At 41.1% G+C, this 20,319-nt stretch overlaps 1 protein-coding gene across 1 annotated transcript in view; it reads right to left on the reverse strand.

Annotated features, from left to right (window-relative positions):
* EFHC2 (EF-hand domain containing 2) overlaps positions 1 to 20,319 on the reverse strand; it is a 154,008-nt gene that overhangs the window by 5,787 nt on the left and 127,902 nt on the right. Inside the window, exons 13-14 of the mRNA XM_077480923.1 lie at positions 13,386 to 13,478; positions 5,985 to 6,084 (exon numbers count right to left, since the gene is read on the reverse strand). Coding sequence (XP_077337049.1) covers positions 5,985 to 6,084; positions 13,386 to 13,478 — 193 coding nt within the window. The remainder of the gene's footprint in view (positions 1 to 5,984; positions 6,085 to 13,385; positions 13,479 to 20,319) is intronic.

The following is a 20,319-nucleotide window of genomic DNA, read 5'->3' on the forward strand; positions in this document are numbered from 1 at the left end:
GACGGGTACGGAAACTCACCCTTTCTGAAACATGGCGTGAGACGCAATTTAAGCTGCTTCACAGAGCGTACTATCCTGTATACATAGATAAGGATAATGGCAATTTGAAAATTTGTCCTTGGTGTTCTGAGCCTCACCCAACGTTGCTGCATCGTCTTTGGGTCTGTCCTACCATTGATACCTACTGGACTGATGTTACTGACTATATTAGCTCTGTCTCTCACCAACGGATTCCGAGAGAGATTACACTATGCCTATTTGGCTATATTCCTCAAACTGCTCCGCCGGGGGATCAGAGTTGGACCCCAGTTTCAAAATGGGCCCAGCTGAGCCTCCTTGTTGCCCGCAGGACCATAATGCAAACATGGATCTCCAAGACACCACCTTCACTATCAATGGTTCAAAAGGCCATTGAATCGCTTTTCTACATGGAGAGACTGGATACCATTACCAGAAATCCTAAACCCACCCGCCACTTTTTTGCGAGGTGGCGCAATTACATGGAAATCACGCTGTCCCACTCAGATCTTCAGGGGGCCATGCAACCGTTTCGCTACACGGAATGGTACCTCCGACACGACCTAACAGATTCTTTGGGTAGACTTAAATTACTTTCAAGCGGAGACCCGGCTATCTTCAAGCCTCCTTGAGGACTTCAACTTTCTACTGTGCTGATATTTGTTTTATTTTGACTATTTTCTATCATCTGTCTCACTTTCTATAACTGTATGTCTTCCAAGGGTTACGCTGTTAACATGTTGAACTGGTGTACGGGTATTGTCAGCTGCTTTATTGTGTAAATTTTTTTTTGTTTCTGTCAAACAATCTGGTTATTTAATGTGATCTTTGTTTGTTTGTAAAACCGAATAAACATTTTTCAAAAAAAAAAAAACCAGAGGATCTAAACTTATCCTACTCTATTCAAAACAAGTTTGGCTGGAGTTGGGTTCCATACTCAGATATATTTATACACGATGATACAGTTATACATTCTGATTAGCACAAAAAGAACACACGGGGGCGCAAACGCCTGGTGCATTACCCATGGTTTATTGAAGGAAACCAAACAGCCAAACAAATACTCACAAACAACACATGTAATGTGCATGATATTCCCCGACGGTCAATCAATGTGTCAACGGATGACCGAGCAATAGGTGATGTCGGCAGGCTGGTTTGACCTTGTCTGATGCTGTGACACCCCGCCCTATTGGAGGGGGGTGGAACAATAGGGTGCCTAGTTGGTATATATTCAAGAAGCAAACTTTTGTTGGTTTGAGTTCTGAGGAAGGGGATGCGTCCGAAACGTGCCAGCCTGCCGACATTGCCTATTGCTCGGTCATCCCTTGCCACGATGATTGACCATCAGGGAATATCATGCACATTACATTTGTTGCTTGTGAGTATTTATTTGGCTGTTTGGTTTCCTTCAATAAACCTTGGGTAATGCAGTAGGCATTTGCGCCCCCTGTGTGTTCTTTTTGCAGCTGTGAGTTGGATTCCTCTGTCTGAGGAGGGCGGCCCTGGTGAAGCATTTTCCTTAAGATTGCATAAAGCGTGCATCTATCCCTGACTGGTGACTGTCCTTTTAAGCCAGGGATCCTCAAACTACGGCCCTCCAGCTGTTGTGAAGCTACACATCCCATGAGGCATTGTAAAACGATGATTCACAGACATGACTAGGCATGATGGGAATTGTAGTTCCTGAACAACTGGAGGGCCATAGTTTGAAGACCCATGTTTTGAGCGCTTGAGAATGTTTTATTGCACATACTGATTAGCACACCTTTTAAAAAATAAGGCTAGTTTTTCCTGATTTCTTATTCTAATTCTAACCCCACAAATCTTGTAATAATGCATGTGCCTGCATTATAGCTTTAAACTGCTCATATTCAAATTGGAACATTACATGTGATGTATTCATGACAAAATGCATTATTTTACGAAAACGTACAAAAGACAAAGAACTGCAGGACTGCTTCATTTGACATTATTGCATTTTTCAGAGAGGTTAGTGCATGATTTGGTTGTTATTTACTGTAAGGCCTCATGCACATTGGACGTTATTACAGCTGCTGTTTTTGGCTTGAGCCATTTTTCTCTGCAGCCAATAAACTCTCCAACATGGTATCCTATGTGTCCATGCACACATAGGCTGTTATCCGCAGTTTTTGGCAGGGGCGTATTCTAGCGGGAAATAAACTCCAGAACTTCTGGGTTTTGAGAGGAATTTTTCAGCTGTAAAAATGCTCTAACTCTGAAAAAAAACTAGAAACAGCTTAAAAACGGCAAAAAAAAAAAAACACTGAAAAACATAGCTATTCTAAGTTTAACTGCATTTTTGAGCCATACGCTTTTATGGGAGTGTATAGTTTTGCTAAAAAAAAAAAAAATGCTAAAAAAGCTAAACAAAACTCTACAGGTACAACTTTCTACAGCTAACGCTACTTGCTTTTTTATGACGTCTGGGTGCATGAGCCTAACTCTCAAAGTCTCAGCTAGGGAATGAGGCAGACTGCCAGCATGGCATAAGCTCTGCCCTCCTGCTAGAAATAAAGGGAATGTAAGATATTTTCCAAAAAAAAATGTAATAAGTGCTCCCTAAAATACTAATTTAATTTCATTGAGTTTATGCAGATAAGAGGTAAGTGCCATCAACACAGATTGTCACAAATTTATTCGAAAGCAAAGTATTAACTATAGGTCATGCTACGTAGGGAGGACAATTAAAAAGTAGGTTTGTTTTTCTTTTCAGGGAAAATGCCACACAGTAATATGACTAGGCAGCTGGCATATACCTGGTTGTAGCCAAAGTAGATAAATTTGTATAATTAGGACTGTGTGTTATGCTGCAGTTTATAAATGGTCCATGCGTATTGTAAAATGCATTCCAGATGACTGATATCACAACAAAGAGCTTGCCAGGTATTGCCACAGTATGGCACAATGGTTATATTTTTATTCCGTTTTTATCATACAGAAACCCAATTTCATACTTGGTTTCGCATTTGTGACAATAATAGTTCGGAGAATCTTAAAACATCTGATATCAGTTGTCACAATTGTGCACTACAAAAATAGAATAGAATGACTTACATTCATTCCTATCTACTCTCACATGCTGTATATTTTCCACCATACAGCAAATACATAAAACTGATACTGACTCACCATGTGTCTTTTTATTTCTCTACATTGAAAATCTTGTCTAGGATATTTATATTGTAAAAAAATGAAGTAAAAAAAAAGGAGCCCCAATTTCAGACTTCCTATTTTCCCATCTCTAGGAAAACATTGATTTGGTATATATGGGACTTGGTGACAGTGATTTTCATATTCAGACACAGCATTTAAAGGATACGTACACATTTAAAAAATAAAAATAAATGCAAATTTTTTGCAGGTTAAAAAAAAGTGATTTTTCTTCCTATTAGCCTGCAGAGCATTGCACCCGCAATCAGTAGATCATGGATGCAATTACAGGCTGTTGCATACCCTCAGTATAGTATATATAGTATATACTGGTGAGGGGATGCACTGGACACCTTTGCTGCCATTGTGCTATATGCTGGGTGTCCTGTGCGCCCATGTGCCTTTAAGGGGGGGGGGGGGGGGTGGGCTCAAGCTCACCTGCCCTCTGCCTATCGATTATAATGCATGTACTTCTATTATGGAGGCTCTCACAATTTAGAGTTAGGACTGCAGATAATAATGCGGTCCCGTGCAGTCTTAGTTTTGTCAACAAAAACATTCTCGGCAAAGTTTTATACAGTGGCATATTTACAGTGATGATAACGAAACAAAAAGTACAAAACTATATTAAAAAATCAGATCCGTTTTCATTACCACATGAAAACGGGATGAAAATGTGAGGCAGGGATGTTTACACTCGTGAACTAACTTCCGTTTTTTCACGGAGCTCCACCTGCTTCCGCAATCTGCTCCCAGCAAGCAAGCGCACCATCAGGCGCCCAGAGCAGAGCAGACTGTGAGTGTTAGTATACAGTAATAACATTTGTGATACATTACAATTACAGCAGACCTAAGGCCTCCCCTCCCCTCAGACCACCGCCGGTCCAGAGCACACTGTGCAACTGTGCATTACAGGCCTCCTCTGACCACTGGCAGGGGAATCCAGGGCACTGTGCATTACAGGCCTCCTCAGACCACCATCTGGAGCACTGTGCAGCATTACAGGCTTCCTCAGACCACTGTCCAGAGCACTGTGCAGCATTACAGGCTTCCTCAGATCACTGTCCAGAGCACTGTGCAGCATTACAGGCTTCCTCAGACCACTGTCCAGAGCACTGTGCAGCATTACAGGCCCCCTCAGACTACCATTTAGCACTGTGCAGCATTACAGGCCTCCTCAGACCGCCCAGAGCAGCTAAATCTGTATCTGTAGTTTGTTTAAGCCTTAATACCATAAATAATAACATGATATCAGATTTTTTTTTACAGGAGTATATAATGAGTTTGGAAATTTTTGAGAAATGCTTAAATAATGCATTACAATTTAACAAAACACATTCGATTTTAGTTGACTACAATTATTTGATTCCACTAAAATGTACTGGAGATTTAAGTCGACTAAAATACGATGACTAAGATGGAACTAAAACTAAAATTGGATTTTAGTCAAAGACTATGACTAAAACTAAAACACTTGCAGAAGACTAAAATGGGACTAAAACTAAAATGCCATTCTAATCCTAAGACTGAGACTAAAACAAAATTGAAATTTGCTGTCAAATTAACACTGGTGCCGTGAAGTGGCTCTGCAGCTTACGCATGTATATGCAAATGTGTGCAACTAAACTACTTTTTTTAACGCATGCTGTTAGAAAAGATAATTTAGTTGGTGGCAGGCTGGTTGATAAGTTGAGCTGGGAATTTTCTTTGTTTTTTTTTTACCTTAGTATAGTATATATACCTCACAGGTGGGACAGGCAGACAATTATTGGAGAACAGAAAGAATCAATAAACTACAAAAGCACTATGAGAGCGCTCAATTGCGCCCTCACAGTTTATTGAGAACTAGAAGCCATCTGCTGCAATGGCATTAGTTCATTCAGTCATTCTCAGAACTCTTTGAATTAATGACGTGGCTGGGTGGGTGAAGCCCTGCACAGCCATGTTGTATTCAATTTGTGACTGCTGGTAAGGGGAGAATATGACCCGCGTGCTGTCACAATGAGGGCCGGGATCAGTGGTGGAGAGGGAGGTTGCTGAACATGGTACACCTAAATACATTTGTAACATGTTCAGAAAAGTGAACTTTGAATAAACTGATGTTAGGTATACCATCATTAACATCGTGTTTTTGCACAGTTTGAGGCTGAAAATTTGAATTAAACCTAGCCACACACAGTCAATCCAGGCACAGATTAAACCTGGAATCGGTTACAGGCAATCTAATAGATTCGAACATCCGTATTCATGGACAAATTCTATGTATAGGCCATAGAGAGAGCAACAGCTGTAAATATATGTGACATAAATATATTCACTGATGCAGCCCATGCAAAACTTGGTAACTCATCATATTAAATTAGGTCTAAAGAAATGTAATTTGCCCAATACCCAATGTGTGTATGGGCACCTTAAAACCCAATAGGATCCCCTGGAATTTTAAAGACCCACCTATTCTGTTATCCAGAACTGGTTTCTTCTGGGTTCAAGAAGCTCCAGTGCCATTCAAGCCATTTACTGTGAAAGCAAAGCATTGCGGGGGGGGGGGGGGGGCATCATTATGGCATTCCACAATCACAGTAAAATGATATAGAGAAGAGTGCTGATGCCATTATGCCAGCACCACTCTCTGCCTCATTATGGACCACCGAGGACTACCGTCTCACTTGAGTGGCCTGAAGACTTCTGACAAAAGACACAAAAAGTACAAGTGAAGGAGCAGGTTTAGGGGGACATAGAAGGCTAGGGGAGGCTGTATATGTGCGTTAACATAACAGGTTCTTATGGTTTACCTGAATTGGTGTGGTTAGTCTTGCTGGACTTGGATTTTCTCTCCAGTTAAGGCCTGACACCAATTTCATATAATTAATTGCACCTCCACTTTCTTCATGTCTGCACAAACCAAACAACATATATTACATATATTAAGTGAATACATATACATGACTCAAACAAAGCTACTACATTTTTTATGTAATTAATTGGAGTATTCAGTTGTGGATGTTGGCATAGACCCAACACGGGGACCATTACATGAACATTACAAAGATTAACATTACAGTTTCTTTATTTTCAGATTTAGTATCAGTCCCAAAAATTTTCACAAACTGGAACCACATGTGGAATCTGTGCAGTTGCCGCTTACTACATATATTTTGTTACATTTGTTGACATGGTGAGTTTGTTACACTGATGGGAGTCTGGTGTGTCTTTGTACTGTTTTCAGTCTATCATCACTTCTTTTCTGTCCCCTGCTGAACCATGTTTTTGTAATATTCCATGCTTTTACATAACGAGACAACCATTTGGCCATCCTGTCCCATTTGACAAAACATTATGACATTATTGTGAACCATAAAGTAAAATGAGTACTTCTGTATGAATTGCCATGAGCCTTGTAATATGGATATCATATACAGTGTGCACTGCAAGGTTTACAGTGAAGGATGTGGATGTAGTATGCTTCCACTACAAGCATTAAAGCTGAGCTCCAGGCAAACCAATAAATCCACATTCAAACTACAACTGAAGTTTTAGCTGCCAAAGTATTTGTAATTTAGTTTAGCAAGTCCTGGGATTTATGCAGCCCTGCCAGACAGCAGTAAGGTTGGTGACCTCGCTTTTCTCTACTGCAGTTGATCAATACAATTTGGACACTTCCTTGTCCCAAGTCTGTAATTGGACAAAGAAGAAGCAGCAAACTGATTAAGCTACCTCTTCCATATTTCTTTCTGTCAGCATATTACTTGTTAGCACATATGCATGTAGCAGAGACTGGTTGGATTAGAGTGCTGACATTTCCTTTTACTGGTCTACCGTACAGAGATTGCAGGCCAATATCAGGAAAAATGCAAGTACTTAAAAGAGAAGTATGTCTTGTTTTTTTAAGAACCATACTTACCTAGGTGGATGCAGCATCACTCCGATGTTGCATCTGTCCCCCGCCCCCTCTAACACTGAGAACGAAGCAATCAAACGCCGCCAACCGCTCAATTCTCACAGCTCTGTGAGCAGAGAGCTTCTCTGCGCACAACACTTCACTTGAGCGCTGGGCTGTGGAGGGGGTGGAAGCAGCCGGACCAGGCTCTCAGTGGCTTGCTGAGAGGCTGAGGTGAGTGTCCCCAGTCCAGGGATCTGGGTGAGTCCCAACTCTATGGTTGTGATGATGCCCAAGCCTGAACTGACTCTGTGACATCAGTAAAGAGCAGACTTCAGCCCACTCTCTGCTGAAAATGGGTCACAGGAGTGCAAAATTAACTGCACTCTTGTGATCCAAAGGTGAAGTACAGCCAAACAAGCTGTAATAATATATACACATCCAATACTTTATAGCCATGTGATCTATTTTTCATGAACTTGTTTCTTTACAGGCATGCCCCACTTCTAAGTACACAATGGGGTTTATTTACCAAAGCTGAAAAGTGCAAAATCAGGCTCACTTCTGCATAGAAACCAATGAGCTTCTAACCCCAGATTGTTCAATTAAGCTTTTGTAATAAAACATGGAAGCTCATTGGTTTCTATGCAGAAGTGAGCCTGGTTTTGCACTTTTCAGCTTTAGTAAATAAACCCCATTGTGTACTTAAAAGTGGGGTATGCCTGTACTGTGTTTTTCTGCCTTCTTGTAATGTCCTCTGTGAGCTCTTAAATCTCTCCTTTTTGGTTATGTGGACTGTTTTATACACACTACAAATCCCATAGTCCATAGTACCCAGTTCATCTCAGCAGTGAGCAAGAGAGGGTCGCTACATTCATGCACACAATGGGGTTGATTTACTAAAGCTGGGGAGTGAAAAATCTGGTGCAGTTGTGTACAGTAGCCAATCAGCTTCTAACTTTAGCTTGTTAGATTAAGCTTTGACAAAAAAAAAACAAAAAAAAAAAAACGGAAGCAGATTGGTTTCTATGTAGAATTTCACCAGATTTTTCACTCTCCAGTTTTAGTAAATCAACCCCATTGGGACCATAAAGAATGAACGTAGCCACCCACTAACAGAAAGTTGGATCACAGCAGCAAAAAAAAGGAATTCTGAGATTTAGAGGAGGCTGAGAACAATAGAAGGTACTAGAAATATACTTGAGTAGATTTTTTCTTAACCACTTCAATACAGGGCATTTTCACCCCCTTCCTGCCCAGGCCAATTTTCAGTTTTCAGCGCTGTCACATTTTGAATGACAATTGCACGGTCATGCGATGGTTGTACCCAAATTAAATTTTGATCGTTTTTTAATAAATTTGTTTTTTTCCCCATAAATAGAGCTTTCTTCTGGTGGTATTTGATCCCTTCTGCGTGTTTTTTTTTTTGCACTATAAACAAAAAAAGAGCGACAATTTTGAGAAAAAAAAACACAATATTTATTACTTTTTGCTATAATAAATACCCCATTTTCTTAAAAAACGTTTTTTTTCTCAGTTTATGCCGATATATATTCTTCTACGTATTTTTGGTGAAAAAATTCCCAATAAGTGTATATTGATTGGTTTGTGCAAAAGTTATAGCTTCTATAAAATAGGGGATAGATTTGTCATTTTTATTATTTAATTTTTATTTTTTTACTACTAATGGCAGCGATTTTTATCATGACTGTGACGTTGCGGCGGACAGATCAGACACTTTTGCCACTATTTTGGGACCATTCACATATATAAATTAAATAATATTTTATTTATTGGTGCTATAAAAAATTCACCGATTACTGTGCCGATTACTGTATAAATGTGACTGGCGGGGAAGGGGTTAACACTAGGCGCTGCAGGGGTTAAATGTGGAGCTGTGTGTCCTGGCTCTGTTACTGGGCAATCAAAGGTGCCCAGCGGACATCGCGGCCGCCGGGCACGCGCATCAGGTCCCCAGCGATGCGCACTCTCCACAATGCCTGGAAGCAGAGGACGCCATACGATGCCCACCCAGAGGGAGGAACAGTTCCTGCCACCGTCATTTTACAATGCGGCGCTAGGGAACTGGTTAAACCAGAGTTTAGTGTCACTTTAAATTAGTTGAAAAACAATGTACAGATCATTGAAATCTATGTTTTGTGGTTTGCTTTAGTGCAGGTGCATTGGTTACTGTATACAGTGGGATGCCCTTCTGGATGAGTGTCAACATACTTATACAGTACCACATGTCTATGTGCGTTGTGAAAAACTGCATTAGAACACAGGATTTGTTTTAAAACCCTACCTACCTGCTTGCCTAAAACATAAAATTATTGATTATTAGTTAATACAGAACTGTATTCATTTAGGTTTTTATATATGCCTAACGTTCACCTTTTGCAGAATATTCCCAATCACAGAAAAAAAAACAAGAAAAGAAAAAACTTTATTATGATCCAAGGTTGGGGCATACAATTGCCTCTTCTAAATGGAACCCCTTTAAAGGAGAAAACTGGTACAGATATCAGGTGCATGAGACAAGCTTCAGAATACATGAGCAGCTAAAGCCTGATGAAAGCTACTACACACATAGGCAGACGATGTAGCCAGTGTACAATCAAGTCTACCATCTTGGACATTCAGCATCCAAACCAATAATAAGTCAGCTTGCTAACATTTTACCTAGGTGGATAGTGTAGATAACATCATATTTCTGGAAGTGTGTATAACAAAAAAATTGGCATGGCCCCTTAATATCTACAATTCAGTTAGGAAGGCACAGAGACTGTTGCACTTCAAGAGACTTAAATAGGTTGGATTGCCATTACAATTCCTGGTTAAATGTTACCACTGCATTATAGAGAGTGTCCTTTTCCACTGTTTTACAGCATGGTCTGTTGGCTGCATGGTGGAGAATAAAAAGCATTTGTCCCATGTGAGAAAGGTTGGTAGATTTAGCTCAAACTAGCAATGATAAAGTTTATGCAAAGACCACATCAGGTGTTGTCAGCACTGCATTTGTAGGATATCTTGAAAGTAACAGAATGAGTTAACAAGGGAAGAAGTTTCCTCAGTGGATAGAGTGGTTGACGTGAAGGCTTGCCATCGCTGATAGAAATGGCGTTTGGAAAGGGAATAAAATATAAAGTATGTTATCTTGATTTTTTGGACTTTTTAAGTATATGCCTAGGTGAAGTGTATTATATGGGCAAGAAGGCATGTGTTTTGGATAATTGTTAATGGTGTATACATATGGCTGTGTTATATTTTTTGTGCTATTTATTACTGTTGTTGTGAAGGAGTTTTACGAAATGGTGTACTGAATACAATGACAATAAAGTATATGTTTATCTATCTATCTATCTATCTATCTATCTATCTATCTATCTATCTATCTATCTATCTATCTACTACAGGTGAAGGTAAAAACAAAATATTATGTCTCACAATCGATACCTTTATGTAAAACAAGGGCCACAACTTAACATTCACAAAAGATACACTTTGTCAAATTACAGTATTTATCGGTGTATAACACGCACAGACGTATAACACGCACCCAAATTTTAGGAGGGAATTTTAAGGAAAAAACTTACATTTTAAATAAAGAACTTTGAAGAAAAATTTGTGTCACAGCTCATCAATGCACCCTGCTCAGTGCCCATCTGCAGCCTCTAAACTGTCCATCAATGCACCCTGCTCAGTGCCCATCTGCAGTCATTAAATTAATGCAGTCTCACCTTTCCCATCATTGCAGCCTTGCCAGTGTTGGATTATCCTTGCTGTCTCCAAGGGAAGAGGAGGAGCAAGTACCACTGAATTACACAGAGCTGCGATCTCCTGTGTACATGCCGCTCAGTCACGCACAGCCACGCCTCCTGGCCCTGCTCATATGATAAGCAGAACAGTGGCCCAATGCGGGGGCCAGGAGGAGTGGCTGTGAGTGACAGAGCGGAGGGTACACAGGAGAGCACGGCTCTATGTAATTCAGAGTATAACACGCACCCGTGATTTTCCGCTGATTTTAAGGGGGAAAAAGTGTGTGTTATACGCCGATAAATATGGTATACACTTTTGTAGAGTATGTCCGGCTTGAGGTAGAACACCCAAAAGGTTAGCACCTCATTCCAAATAGTTAATTGTATAAAGGGAGAGGGGAGAAACGGATTTTGACGGTGCTGACAAATGATGAAAATTAGATAAAATTGTAATACTTAATCGGAATATAGTTAAAAATGTATATACACAACTACTTGGGTCATAGATAGTTAAAAATGTATAGACACAACTACTTGGGTCATAGATGATCGACAATTGATAGTACAGATGGTCACAGTGATCCACCCATTCCTATTGAATTACATACTTAATACATTCTGCAGTGCTGGACACTGTGTCACTGCCAGGGGAGGGCTGGCAGCCTTAGACCTGAGGGGCAAGTCCAGTCAAGTGGCCCATTGAACCACTGAATCAGCTCACCACCCATCTACACCACATTCCCCGTACAGAGAGAGAGGGAGACTGCTCCACATTGCCCCAAAGAGAGAGAGAGACTGCTTGACACTGCCTGCACAGAGAGAGAGAGACTGCTTCACACTGCCTCCACAGAGAGAGACCACTTCACACTGCCTCCACAGAGAGAGACCCCGCTTCACACTGCCTGCACAGACCCCACTTCACACTGCCTCCACAGAGAGAGACCCCGCTTCACACTGCCTGCACAGACCCCACTTCACACTGCCTGCACAGAGAGAGCAGTCACTTTCTGTGCAGGCACTGTGAAGCAGTCAGTCTCTGTACAGGCAGTGTGAAGTGGAGCAGTCTCTCAGAGAATGGAGCAGTCTATCAGAAAGAGACTGCATGATTGCCCCCAGAGAGACTGAGAAAAAGAGCTTGCCCCTTCCCCACACCCAGTACACAGACCAATGAGCCTGCAGGAAGATGAAGACTAAAGACTGTGCTGTCACTGCCACCACACTAAGCACTACCTGTGGAGTCTGGAGCTTCTCTGGTGAGTGGGCACCACACCACTGGGCAAGCCAAGCAAGCAGAGTAGCTGAGAGTCACAGTGAGCGCAGCAGGCCAAAACAGGCAAGTCTTGCTGTTTCCCCGGCATGAACACCAGATTCACCAGGGTGCAGGTTCCTCCTGTCTCAATTGCGGATAGTAAGAAATGCACAGACCACATCTAATACCTACAGAGAGTAATGGAAATAAGGTGGAGTTCAAAGTGAACTGTGTCATTACCTGCAGGGATTGGCATTTAGGGGGGTTAAAGCAGGCAGGGATGAAATGTGATATCAACTATTCACTGCCTGTCAAATGCCTCTGAAAAGTGACCTGAGCATGGATCACTTTTCAGAGGAGTGGCAGTGGCTGCTGCAAGTGAATACAAGCATTTAGGCTCACACTGGTGTGCTGTGGTTTGGCTGCAGTGCAGGTGTACTGGCGGGTGTCACACCCCCTCAGACTTCTTTTAGGTTACTCTTTGTTGCTGCATGTTCTGAAAGTGCACCAAACATGCAGCATGCTTGACGTTTTGTGCACTTTCAGAACATGCAGTAAAAATGTGCATCCTCTATGTCCCAGGGGCAACATGCAGGATGACTGCCAGTACACCAGCACTGCAGCCAAACTGCAGCATGTCAGTGAGAGCCCACATCATACCACCTAGCCCTAGGAGGGCAAGGTACTGGCACAGGCTGCTAGAAAAAAACTCACTTACTTGGATGGTCCCAGCCTCCCAGGAGCCTCGCTGGATTCCAGCCAACTGCTCAGATTGAGCAGAGAGCAGGTCCAGCCTCTGCCAGACAATGGTGTGGAGTAGGGAGCGGCTGGGCGGGGCTGTGCTGTGTAACACAGACTGTCAGCCCTGACATGAAGACATCGCTGGCTCACAGTACTGGACTTGGCCAGCTCAAGAACTGTGCATGTTGCGGTTTTGAGCTGACGACACAGCAGCCTTTGCCACCGCTTATCAGAGCAGCCCAGGGGGGAAATGGCATCCCTGCCCCCTGGCCCAGCCCTCCCCTGGTCACTGCCCGCCTACTGCCTACTATACTGGTGACACCCATCCTGAGCGCTCTACTTTGTCCAAGCACAAGAGTTCCTACTCCTAAGCGCTTTCACTGCAGGTTGATATCAGCTTTCACGTGTCTTTTGCCAAGTCTGTATGAAGGCAAGTACTATAGCTGAACTGAAAAATTATATTCTTAAAAGAATATGTAAGTGTGTGTGCTTTCTTAAATTCACATAGAAATATTTTATGCAAGTGACACATATCCAAGCATGTCTTAAATATAACCATGTTACTTACTTTTCCAATAAAACTCGAAGAATGTCATCATCTAATGGTAGCTTGAAGGCTTTGCAGATAGTTTTAGTTTCTTGGAATGGAAGCAAACCTTTTCTATAAAATAGGAAAGGAAAAGGTAGGGCATGAACCTTTGTTGTTAACGACATACAAATTAAACAAAAAAGTAACTAAACCGTACAGCTTACACACAGATATCAAATAAATGCAAAGTGCAAAATATAAGCCAAAATACAATAGCAACAAGGACTGGCTAGACATACTGTATATTCTAGTACATCTGTATGCAACGTGCGAATCAAGACCCCAATTGGGCACCTACAGTCAGTTTTTGAGGTCCTCAGATTTTAAACAAATGTTTACTTTCTTGAGCTGCATTGTGTTATAGTGTTGAGTGTGTCAGGTATGTAGACAACATATAATAAATGTATAATGTGTGGGCTCATATGTGTGGTCCTGGTAACCTGAGCCATGCTAATCATAGGGGCTCATTTACTAAAGCCAAATAGACTGTGCACTTTGTGCAGTTTCTCCAGAGCTTATTAAATGAGATAAAGCTTCACTTTGCAAAGAATACCCAATCACATGCAAGGAAAATATAAAAAACAGCATTCTTGCTTGCACATGATTTGATGATGGAAGTCAGCAAAGCTTCCCCTTATTTACTAAGCTCTGGAGCAACTGCTCTTGCAGAGTACAACTGTACTTTGAAAAGTGCACAGTCTATTTGCCTTTAGTAAATCAACTCCATATTGTTCATGCAGCAAACAATAGCAACAAACTACCAAGATTACAGTCATATGCAAAGGCAGCATTTATTTTTCGTGCAAAAGGTCATCTGCCAAACATAAAAATTTTGGAGCAGCCCGTGCATCCTAATTATCAGTTAAACGGGTTAAAAACAAATTAACTATTCCAGTAATCAGTACATGTTTGGCCGCTTTCCGTTTCACATACATGCAGATAAGAGATGGGGTATCTGAGTTTAATGTCAAATTTGAAACCTAAAGAATAACAGTACTAAAACTATGTTGAAGCCCCCACCTCTTTCTGCCAAGCCAGTGAACTGTAGCCTTTCTTCATAGGCAAGAATGGAGAAGCCTTCTTCTTGCAAGCAAGCAAAAAGATGGTTTCCCCATTGAGGCCTATAGTGAAAAAGTTGTGTGTAATCCATTGACTTAGTGAAGAGGAATACAGAATCACCAGAGGTGGTGTAGATCCTTGCTGATGAAGGAAGTTGCTGGCTTCTCTGACGTTGGAGAAATATTTGGACTAGGAAAGAAGGGGAGAGGTAGTTTGCCCTTACTTGCTTACAAGTACTTTAACCACTTGCCGACCAGCGCACAACGATGTACGTCGACAGAATGGCACGGGCAGGCAAATGGGCGTACATGTACGTTCCTTTAAATTTGCCGCCCTGCCATCGGGAGCGCGCCGCCGGCGGTGCGCTCCCGCGCTGGTCGGGACCCCCGTGAGTCCGGTTGTGGGGCATCCCCGCGATCATCTCACGGAGCGGCCGAATGGAGAAGTGCCGTTGCAAACAACATTTCTCCATTCTGCCTAGCAACTAGTGACGCTGATCTCTGCTCCATGTGATTGGAGCAGAGATCAGTGTTCACTAAATGAAAGCCCAACCCCCCCACAGTTAGTAACACACCCCTAGGAACACTTAACCCCTACACTGCCACCCACTGGTTAACCCCTTCACTGCCAGTGTCATTTACACAGGAATCACTGCATTTATATAGCAGTGATTACTGTATAAATGACAATGGTCCCAAAAATGTGTCAAAAATGTCCGATGGGTCCCCCACAATGTCGCAGTCACAATAAAAATCGCTGATCACCGCCATTACTAGTAAAAAAAAAATAATAAAAAATTATTAATAAAAATGCTATAAAACTATCCCTATTTTGTAAACGCTATAACTTTTGCGCAAACCAATCAATAATCGCTTATTGCGATCTTTTTTACCAAAAATATGTAGAAGAATACGTATCGGCCTAAACTGAGGGAAAAAAATGTTTTTTTATATATTTTTGGGGGATATTTATTATAACAAAAAGTTAAAAATAATGCGTTTTTTTCAAAATTGTCGCTCTATTTTTGTTTATAGCGCAAAAAATAAAAACCGCAGGGGTGATCAAATACCACCAAAAGAAAGCTCTATTTGTGGGAAAAAAAGGACGTCAATTTTGTTTGGGAGCCACGTCGCACAACCGCGCAATTGTCAGTTAAAGCGACGCAGTGCCGAATCGCAAAAAGTGGTCTGGTCTGAAAGTGGTTAAAGAGTAAGTGTGGTTCCTAGATAAAGTTCTCCTAGCCCACACCTCTCCCTTTCTCAGAACCCAAGCAACCCTGTTACTGAATTCAGATACTCGGTGGAAAGGTCAACCTGCTCTCCGTGTCACAATGATTGTGGAGACTGCTGCATCCTAAAAGATCTGAATACAGAATACATATACAATATACTACTACAATAAGGTGTGTAGTGTCTTTAAATGTAACAATATTGTAATCAAGTGCTCTTGTGCGTAAAAAATGAATGCATATGCGCCAAAGTGCTAATGTGCATGAAAAAAACTTATACAAACATTTGCAAATAATTGTGCAAACTTGTGCAAATTGTTTGAAAAAGTGCATAACAAATACATAAAAGTCTATCCAATTCCATATGATCCAAGGCATCCAAAGTCCATATAATTTGTAAAATCTCTAAGAACTGCCATGCACCTTCATCTGTATCACCACCTCCACCTGTGCAAACTGCTTACCAAAAGTTGTTAACCTCCAAATTACAAGAAGCTAAAAAGCATAAAAACTCTCTATGATCTCAGCAGCAACAGCTTAGCTCCCTAGCATATGGCTCTCAACCCCCTCATGGCTTTCAAGTGTCTCCAGCCAAAGCTCCTTGTGTCACTCAGAAAAGAATAAACCAAATTTCATAGCTCAATATCATCCAGAAAAGTGCAATGTATTAAATAGTATAATACTCGCAAACAGCAGAGTGAATCAGGTATAAAAAAATGCACCGTTGCTTGACCAACAGCATGCATGATGACCTCAGAAATAGGCTCTGCCCAATGCATTTTGTGTCAGAACACACTCATTATTTGCACAGGTTTGTACAATTATTTGCAAATGTCTGTATGAGGTTTTTTTCACGTGCATGAGCACTTTGGCTCATATGGATACATTTTTTATGCACAAGAGCACTTTAGTACAATGATGATACATTTAAAGAGACAGTGCACCGTATCTCTGTTGTAGGTAAAACTCCTATCAAAAATTATTGTACCAGAAATAATTGTGGTTTAGGCAGAAGTCTAAAGCATTCCCTAGAAACACTTTTTGATTATGTGGGAGATCTTCCATTTTGCTTAAGGCATAAAAAAGCCGATTAATAAGTTTAATGTCTTTATAGACATCCACAAATATATCAGGAAACTGAATATAAAAAAAACATTTTGTAGGGAGTACACCAAGAGTGACAGCACCAGTGGGGTACAGTAATAAAGTGGTCAATAGTGGATTAAAAAATAAATCCTTGTTCAATCCTCCAAACAATCTGAACCATCAAATTGAAGTATTTAAAGGGGAGGTCCACCCTAAAGTGGACCTTCCGCTCATCGGAACCCTCCCCCCCTCCGGCGCCACAATTGGCACCTTTCAGGGGGGAGGGGGGTGCAGGTACCTGTACAGTACAGGTATCTGCACCCACTTCCGGGATAGCTCTCTGCAGAAAGGGGCGTAGATTACGCCCCTTTCCGAAAGTCCCCCGCTGCCTGCTGGGAAACACACAGATCCCAGAGGCAGCGGGGACCGTCCTTATTGCGCAGCGCGACTCGCGCATGCGCAGTAGGGAACCGGGAAATGAAGCCGAAAGGCTCCACTTCCTGATTCCCATACCCAAGATGGCGGCGGCAGCACCCGAGAGACGATCGAGAAATCGGCTTCGGGTGCCGACATCGCGGGCGCACTGGACAGGTAAGTGTCACTATTTTAAAAGTCAGCAGCTGCAGTATTTGTAGCTGCTGGCTTTTAAAGAAAAAAAAAACGCGGAGTCCCGGCGGACTCCCGCTTTAAGGGATTGGTTCTACGAGATTTAGACACCCTGAAACCTAAAAAGGAAGTGAATGTCAGACACATAAAGGAAGGAATTCAAATGCACCCTTCAGGAGGTGTCTATACTCTTAATAAATATTAGCTAGTAAATAAATTAGGGGATTAATATTAATTGTATGGTTATATTTAACATTCACCCTCATTCACATAACAGCAGGCAATGATTTAGCCTGCAGGGGGTGAATGATACTCATATTACATGTAATAATGGTTATATATGGTCTTTGTTATGTCTCTATATTTTAGAAGGTTTTTTTTCTGCAAATGATATATTTATATATTTATGAAGTCCCGAGTGAATAATCTGCCTAAGTAACAAGTTTAGGTATAATCATATCGGGTTTTATATTTATAATGATCTTATGCAGGCATTTTAAATTAATACCTAAGATATAAGAGATTTGGCTGTCATATAATTTCTGTGAACATACGAACATCATTTAATAGGGCCTGTTAGCAGACATACGGCATCGGTGATTGGACACAGACGCCGTTCGTCTCGAGTGTATGCGTTCGGATTGGTTGTAGAGCCATCCCTAGTGCATGCGTTCTGATTGGCTGCAGAGCCGTGGAACGCAGGCTTAACACAGGCTTCCGGTAGGTAGGCCACATCCTCGAAAGAATTCAGTTTGTGCCGAAATGTCGGGGACGTGGCCTACCGGATGTGACACTTGTGCCTCAAGACGAGCCTTTCAACTTGCTGGATATCCAGGAAATCATCCACTGTTATACACAGCGGATGTCTCGGATCCTTCCAGCGGTCGGAAAGTCTAAAAGGCACAGTGCATTTATATTTTTGCTCTTAAAGTTATACGTTTTGGTACGCAGAACTGGATGTGTGGGGGGTTTATTGATATTAATAAAGTAAAGGGGATTACACTATGTGTTTTGTATATGTCGTGAACCCATCCCATGCTTGGCTGACATCTGGTGGAGAGAATCTGAAACAACAGGGAGAAAGTGGAAAAAGCAAAGATCTTTATTTTCAAATGTGTGTATTTTAACTGGGTCTGGTGAGTGTATTTCCATTGAGGGGAGCTTCGTTGCCTCACGTGGTGATATTTGGTGGAAGCTTCAGACAAAAACAGCAAGGTTCTTTTCACTTAAAACCACTTTTACATTTTTCCTGTGCATTCTGAGATTTTATAGGACTCTATTTATATGTTTGAAACATGACATTGGAATGTTCATAATGTTTTGATGGACAGAATTGAGCGCTGCTGCAATATTTTAGAGTAATTTACTTTATATATGATCTCTCATTTATTGTCTTTTATTCAATGACTTTTTAAAAAGTATAGTAGCTGCATGCAGATCTCCATTACTTTTTGCACTTTAGGTAATTTTCATCCATAAGGCGCAGAGTGGTGTCACCTTGGAGGGCACAGTACATGCACCAAATTTTCGATATATAGTCCTTCCTAATCGCCAGGAAGTATATTCTTTTTTCGCCCATCCTCCAGGAAGCATGCTGTAATCTCCACTAGGGACAGCGTTTGTCCATGAATCACCGCTATTTGACCCAAGTCATCCTTCAGTAACAGCTGGCCTGGCATTCCAAGAATACTTGGAAGAAATTCCAACGTAAACCAAATGGCTGTATCAACCAGGCAGTGAAACTCCACAAATATGATATTAAACCATGTTGCCTTCCAACACATACTATTGGATGTCTGTGGAAAAGTCTATCTCTTATAGTAGTGATGGGTAGAGGTGAGCAAATGTGTTTTGTTTGTTGGGAATTTGTTGAACCCATCATTACATTTGAAAATTATGAACTTAAAACCGAACCCTAGTGAAATCTATGGGGTATGAATCTTTAAAATCAACCCAACTGCTATCCAAATTCAAACCTTATCTCTAGTGGTGGGTGTTGGTGGGAATTGAAATAGAGAATGTGATGCGCTGATTTCAAACCATACAATAAATCGCAGTAAACCACAAATATGCGATTATAAAATTATATAAAGTGCAACTGTGCATAAATAAATCAGAAAATGCCTCTGTGCATATATTAGAGTGATAACTAGTGTATAGACCATAAAGTGACTCTATGTGCAAAAAAACGCAAATTTGTCATATAGACCAAAATCCATATATAGAGTGTGTAAACTTATTACAATATGTATATAGTGGAGCAAAGACAGATATCTGTGCATATATTAAAGTGATAACTAGTGCATAGACCATAAAGTGACTTTATGTGCAAAAAGACGCAAATTTATCATATAGACCAAAATACATATATAGAGTGGGTAAAACTTGTTGCAAAGTATAAAAAATGGAGCAAAAAAACAGGTATAAAAAAAGAAGTAAAAAATATATATAAAATATTAAATCCAAGTGACCAGCGTGATTAAAGATAAAATGTCCCATACACAATCAAATCAAATCGTGCAATTCGGTAGAAACACTGAATAAAACGTGCAACGTGCTGGGCAGTCAATCCATCCGTGATGATCCGTGCAGAAAGTGCAAATGCTATACAATTACCTCACTGCTGTGGGTAAACAGCAAAATAAGTAATGGACATCAGGATGATCGCAGAAACGGCTGTGTAACACAATCTTTAGGAGACTTCTCTAACTTCCTCATGAATGGCAGGTAAACTCAAGTTAATGGATTAAAAAGGACCGCCATAGTGTAGTATTTCAAACATGTATCAATTTTATTAAAAAGGTTTAAAACTACTCACAAGCGAAGTAGAGACAAGCACATAAGACAGACAGCATAAAGTAAAACCGGATATGGACGTCACTTCCGGGTTCCTAGGGTGTTGGTGGGAGATCAATCTGACACTGCTCAAGGAAC

The sequence above is a fragment of the Lithobates pipiens genome, unplaced genomic scaffold, assembly GCF_037356315.1.
Source record: "Lithobates pipiens isolate NorthernLeopardFrog02 unplaced genomic scaffold, aLitPip1_a1.2 Scaffold_16, whole genome shotgun sequence".
Lineage (NCBI taxonomy): Eukaryota > Metazoa > Chordata > Amphibia > Anura > Ranidae > Lithobates > Lithobates pipiens.